At 37.0% G+C, this 5,697-nt stretch overlaps 1 protein-coding gene across 2 annotated transcripts; it reads left to right on the top strand.

The window, feature by feature from the left end:
* Nucleotides 1-851: 851 nt before the first annotated feature.
* On the top strand, nucleotides 852-5,336 carry endouc (endonuclease, polyU-specific C). Of its 2 annotated transcripts, XM_079621774.1 has the most exons (9): nucleotides 852-992; nucleotides 2,161-2,310; nucleotides 2,675-2,734; nucleotides 2,825-2,924; nucleotides 3,004-3,115; nucleotides 3,948-4,069; nucleotides 4,345-4,457; nucleotides 4,553-4,703; nucleotides 4,799-5,336. In XM_079621774.1, exons 2-9 carry the CDS (start codon nucleotides 2,300-2,302, stop codon nucleotides 5,057-5,059), a joined length of 930 nt encoding a protein of 309 aa, XP_079477900.1. In that variant the 5' UTR covers nucleotides 852-992; nucleotides 2,161-2,299; the 3' UTR covers nucleotides 5,060-5,336. The 2 variants fall into 2 exon arrangements, with proteins under 2 accessions (XP_079477900.1, XP_079477899.1); XM_079621773.1 differs by lacking the exon at nucleotides 852-992 and having other exon boundaries at nucleotides 1,619-2,310.
* The last annotated feature ends 361 nt before the right edge of the window (nucleotides 5,337-5,697 follow it).

The following is a 5,697-nucleotide window of genomic DNA, read 5'->3' as shown; positions in this document are numbered from 1 at the left end:
AGGCTTTGTTGGTTATTCTCAAGTCAATTAGTAAATTCTATAACCAATGGTATATGACTTGGCAGAGCAGAATTTCTTAAAAGAATGATGTATGATGCACTTTGAATGCACATTGTTGCTAAATCAATTACTATAGTTCTCATAGCGATTTTTTGCCTCGTAATTTTAAATTACATAGCCCTTTGCAGTATTTAAGCGGCATTTCTTTTTTTAAAATAGTATTTTAAAACTATTACATGCTTTAAACTATTAAAAAAAAAAGCTATTTTGTGTAAGGATCTGTATGTTGATAAACAGCGCTATCTGTTGGACAGTCTGTAGATATTTGCTTGCATTATAATGAGTTATTTCCCTTTGATCATAAGTAAAAATTTATATAACTTGCTTCCACCATGCTTTAATGCCAGGTTTTGAATCAGGTTATAGTATCCTGTTTTTGCTATCAGTTTTTAGAATAATAAAACTGATGAAATGAATCAGTCCTTGTACTTCATGTCAACAATGCTTCCTATCCTTTTTAAAAAGTAATTGTGTGCACATCCCACCCTCTGGCAGGTGCAGGACAAAGAGTAAAAATTTTTTTGAAAAATGTTGCCTGAAGATAACCCAGCAAGGTCGAAACGTTGCCTTTTTTTTTTATTAAATATGGGAGTCAAAAGCAGTGTTGCGGATATTCCATTTTTTTGCTTCCTATCCTTTGTCTTATTGAATATTTTTGCACGGAAATGTATCTTTTTCTGAATTATCTGATTATATACAAATGGGAATCTTCCTTTGATGTCTCCGTGACAATTATTAAATCAAAATCCGTCCCGACCCTATTTCTTACAGTCTATGGTCCCGACCAGCGCAGGGAAAAGAAGTCTACCATTGTTGACCAATCACAGACAACGTATCCTAAGCCCCGCCCAGTTGTTGTTTTGCAGTACAGTACATTTTCATTCTACGTAACTTACATTCCTTGGTCCTTGAAGCAAATGGTTTGACTCAGAGCCATAGAGAGAAAGAGTTGCGACACTCTTTGATGTCGCCGCTGTGGCTGTCACGTGGTTCATGTACGCCCTAATAGTTCCAAAACATACGCTGGCTGTCATGTTATTCTATGGGACAGACAGCAGCGATTGCATTATTGAACGGTAAATATAAAATAAAACACATACCCAAGTACTTTTTCAGCTGTTATTGCATTTTGTTAATATCAGTTTTGCATTTGGAGGGGCAACGAGGTACTGTATATTACTTAGATAAGTTTTAGGCTATATTTTTGGAGGGAAAAGCTTAGTGTTTATGTTCGCATGGGTAGTAGCACTGGCTTTAGCGGCTCTAACTTAACTTTTCCATATCATTCATCTGATGATGGACGTCTCATGATATTTATTTTAGCACAACTGGGCTGTATTAGGCTATTGATTCCCGTGATTTTGCTTATAAATTCCGATTCAGCCATTAGCCTAACGTTACCTTCGTGATCACGCAGAGGTCTGCCGTGGCGGTCCGTTCAGAATTCGCATGGCTGATACAAATGAAGGTTTTCAAATAAAATATTTTTTATTAAACAATGACAGACAACAAAAATGTGTGCTTGTGTGAACAAGAAAAACAAAAACCAGGGGCTGGTGATCCATGAAACAGACAGGATTGGTGATGGCCATAACAATCCTAGAGGTCCAGCATTGTTCTCACACGCCGCTCACTCAAGACAATAAATGAAAAGTTAGTATATCCCAAAAAATCAATTAAATAAAAGTTGCTATAAAGGTGGTAGCGATGAATTACCGAACTAATCAGATATGCTACCTTCACAGCTGGCGAAGTCACGCTGGCAATGCTAGAAAATTGGTTGAAATAACCAAGATAAAATATAAATAATTACGCAGTGCATATACAAATGAAGACCAGTATAAGCATCGCAAAGGGCCTCTGAAACAATATAGACAGTTGACAATTCAAAAGAGGTCGATATTTCAGCAAGTTACCTCTGGAACAACTCGACGCGCTGCAATGTAAGTGAATGGGGTTCAACGCTCAAATGACAGTGTTTGGAACTAATCCGATCTCCACATCCCGGAAGTAGGCGGTTAAAAGCGCCGCCATTTTTTTACAACGGAGGTCTATGGGAGTGTCGCAACTCTTTCTCTCTATGGCTCTGGTTTGACTCAGTCAGTCAACGTATTGGGGTGTATTCAGGCATGTGAGAATCGTCAGGGTTACTTCACTGGGCGTGCTATAAGACCTTCAACAAAAGAGGAAAACTGCACAAGCTCGCGTTCATCTGTGCACGCGCATCATAGCAACAACCATGTGCAGAGGGTATGTTGAACACTTTATGTTTTGCATGTACGTCTTTAAAAGAGCATTTTAAAAAGCAGAATAGTTTTACAAAAGGTCATTAAGTGTAACGTTGTGATTTTTAATACCTTGTTTTAGGGACCTCTTAAGTCGCATTTATGTTAAAGTTCATGTTTACTACAGTAATCTGTCATTTATTAGAATATTCTATTTGGTTTTAACTTTTGCGATTTGATATTGCATTTCTCTTTACTGTAAAGCAGTAGGTTAAGGTTTATAAACTATCATTGCATAATTTATGTCCATTTAAGTAGATAGCAGGCATATAATATACTATTATATGATACACATAATCACACACACTACATTCTTATGTTTGTTACAGGTATGATTGTGGATGGATCCTTGTGCTGTTGGCACTGTTTAATTTCAGTGATGCGGCAAGGTAAAATATTTTCCAATTTGACCTGTATACATGAATGCACCTGAGAACTGTTTATACAAGTTTTAGATAATTCACTTTTTTTTCTCTCAGTCAAACTGTCAACCAGGAGCTTTCGAATATTTTCAATGAGCTCTGGAAGCTGGATGTGAATCGCCTGAAGCCAGGAACTGATTACAAAATCACACTACAGGTGTCAGTATTTTTTAATGTCCCACAATATTAAGTATAGTGACCAGTCATGTATTTAAAACATCTAACATTTCTTTTAGGGCAAAGCTGGTTACATATCACAGGGAAGCACAAGTGCGGTAGACCATGCCTCATCCCCACTGTTTTCCAGTGTAGATGATGCCAAATTGGATGGCATTACCACTTATGCACGTATGTTTCTTTTGTAAAAATCCCCCTTTAATCATTTTGTCAGTTTGCAAAAAAAAGAGAAGGATTTATCCATGCAGCTGTGCTAAAACATTTAACAGAGACACACCAGGAGTTGCATGTTTAGGCATGCAGTTAATCCTAAAGTTGATTGGTGGAATGTTCAATGTTGCATTCAGTCCTTTCTTTTGGTGGAGTTAGGGTTAAGGCATATTTTCCACTAATATATTGGTTGATTGATGCAACACTTTACCAATATTATTATACATTTTCACATTTACAACACAAGACGGGGAACATACCAGTTTCGTAATCCACAATTATTAACATACAAAAAAGTAAACATTTCGACCTTGAGGATCATACGTCTTCTGTCTTTTTGCTTTAATTTGGAAGTATTTGAGACTTTAAGGGTTAGTTCAACCAAAAATTTAAATCCTCTTGTAATTTACTCACCCTCACGCCATCCTAGGTGTATATGACTTCACAATCAGCCAAACACAATCAGAGTTATATTAAAAACATATCCTGGCTCTTCCAAGCTTTATAATGGGAGTGGGTTTGACCCTAGATTTTGAAGCCCAAAAAAGCGGATCCATCCATCATAAAAGTAATCCATACGCCGGCTCCAGGGGGTTAATAAATTTTCATTTTTGGGTGAACTAACCCTTTAAAAAATTCTCACAAAATTACAAAGAATTAAAGTAAAAGAAGGTTTACATTTCTTCAATTTTCATGTGTATGAATATGATACCTAACCACCAAAATGACCAGAAATTAATTTGTTTTCACCAACCAAAACTGGTCTTCTGTGATTCTTCTCATCTCTCAACAGGTTTCAAGAAGCTTTTGGACAACTATGAGAGGTCCACTGGTGTGGCAGAGAGGGTGACCGCTGAGGAGGTGACCGAAAATAACTCCTTTCTGGATGCTATCTTAGATACCGCAGTCATGAAGGTACAGTATGACTCAAACTATACCCTTAACCAAATAAGAAATCTCCTCCTCTTGTTTCTCAAGGCAATAACAAAAAATGAAAAGTATTTAAAGTACAACACGTAAAGACAAGTTCACTTTTTCCTCGTTGCTAACCAACATATTGTGGTTGTTCCCTTCCACACCCTGTTCTTGACAGCTGCTTATTATGCCAAGAGGAAAGGAGTGTGGAAGGGCGTATGATGATTCTGGGGTCATTTGTTCAGTTTTATATGAATTGTGTTTTACTCCCTCAGCGTGCACACCGGTACCTGATCGGCAAGGGGAAATCACGCTCAGATCTGAGACAGTTTAAGAGTCAGTTGTACTACATGTGGTTCCGCCTTTATCATAGAGACAGAAATGGAGGGTAAGCAACATACACCAGCGTAACATGAAAATGCCTATCTTTTATTCCCTATCGGCTCTAATTATAAAATGCATCACTTTCTTTCTTCCAAAAAGGGAAGACTCCAGTGGATTTGAGCATGTGTTTGTTGGAGAAACCAAATTTGGCAGAGAAATCATGGGTCTTCACAACTGGGTCCAGTTTTACCTTCAAGAGAAGCAGGATCTTCTTGATTACAAGGGCTACAAAGCCAGGGACAATAATGCGGTACTTCTTTCATCAATAAATACGAAGATAACATAATAATTGATTGTTCTGCGTGCAGACTTTGCTGAATATGTGTTTGTTTCTCTTCCACGCAGCCTGAAGATGATGATCATGTCTTGAACGTGCAGTTCAGCTGGCATGGTTTGGTCAAGCCAGTGGCCAGCGCCTTTGTTGGTGTGAGTCCTGAGTTCGAGATGGCAATCTTTACCATCCTGTTCCTCACGTCCACTGAGAAGACCACCACAGCTGTGGTCAATCTGGATGAGTACCAGCTGGAGATGGTGGTGCACAGACATGGCCGCTCTATCGGGACCGCTTATCCCAAGCTGCTTAGCAGCAACAACAGACACGTATAAATCCCACATACTGTGTACTGACAATAGCTTTTCAGGTTTTTTCACATTTAAAAAAAAAAAAATTTTATAGGCACATTGTAATTTTAAATGCGTAGATATCTTTTTTGTATTGGAGAAGTCTTAAATTTAGATGCTTTTTTTTACTAATATTTTAACAAACAACAGTATTCTCAATTAGAGAGTTTTTCTGTTTGCCTATTTTGACCACGACTGCTGTTATATACATAGTTGGTTATGGAAAATAAAGCTTTCACATTAAAAAGAATTTCTTGATCCACTTCTGATTGTTTATTTGTAGAACTCATTACATTTATTTATTCAACAATCACTACGATATATGTCACAATGGTGAATTAAAGATAATCACAACTTCTGTATCATGCCAACCTTTAAAAAATGCTATAAACAACTTATAATTGTTAAACATACAGATTCATGGCCTCATATTTATGTTTAATCATTTTTATTTTAAAAATGAATTTGTCACACCACGGCAACAAGTTAACTGCAAACAATAAATGCATACAAAAATAAACAATGTGTTATTAAAAATATGGTGACCAGTTACTCCACACCAAATATTCACAATGGGTTCAAAGGTTTAAAACCATTAGTGAAAAGGGTTCTATTTTGCATTT

This window comes from Phoxinus phoxinus, assembly GCF_949152265.1.
Source record: "Phoxinus phoxinus genome assembly, chromosome: 8".
In the NCBI taxonomy this organism is placed as follows: Eukaryota; Metazoa; Chordata; class Actinopteri; order Cypriniformes; family Leuciscidae; genus Phoxinus; species Phoxinus phoxinus.
This window is presented reverse-complemented; position numbering and strand designations above follow the sequence as displayed.

What these genes read in the sequence shown, in the direction of transcription:
- endouc (XM_079621774.1), top strand. An exon ending in TGGCATTACCACTTATGCAC is followed by an intron (nt 3,116 to 3,947) that starts GTATGTTTCTTT and finishes ATCTCTCAACAG; the next exon opens with GTTTCAAGAAGCTTTTGGAC. An exon ending in TAGATACCGCAGTCATGAAG is followed by an intron (nt 4,070 to 4,344) that starts GTACAGTATGAC and finishes TTACTCCCTCAG; the next exon opens with CGTGCACACCGGTACCTGAT.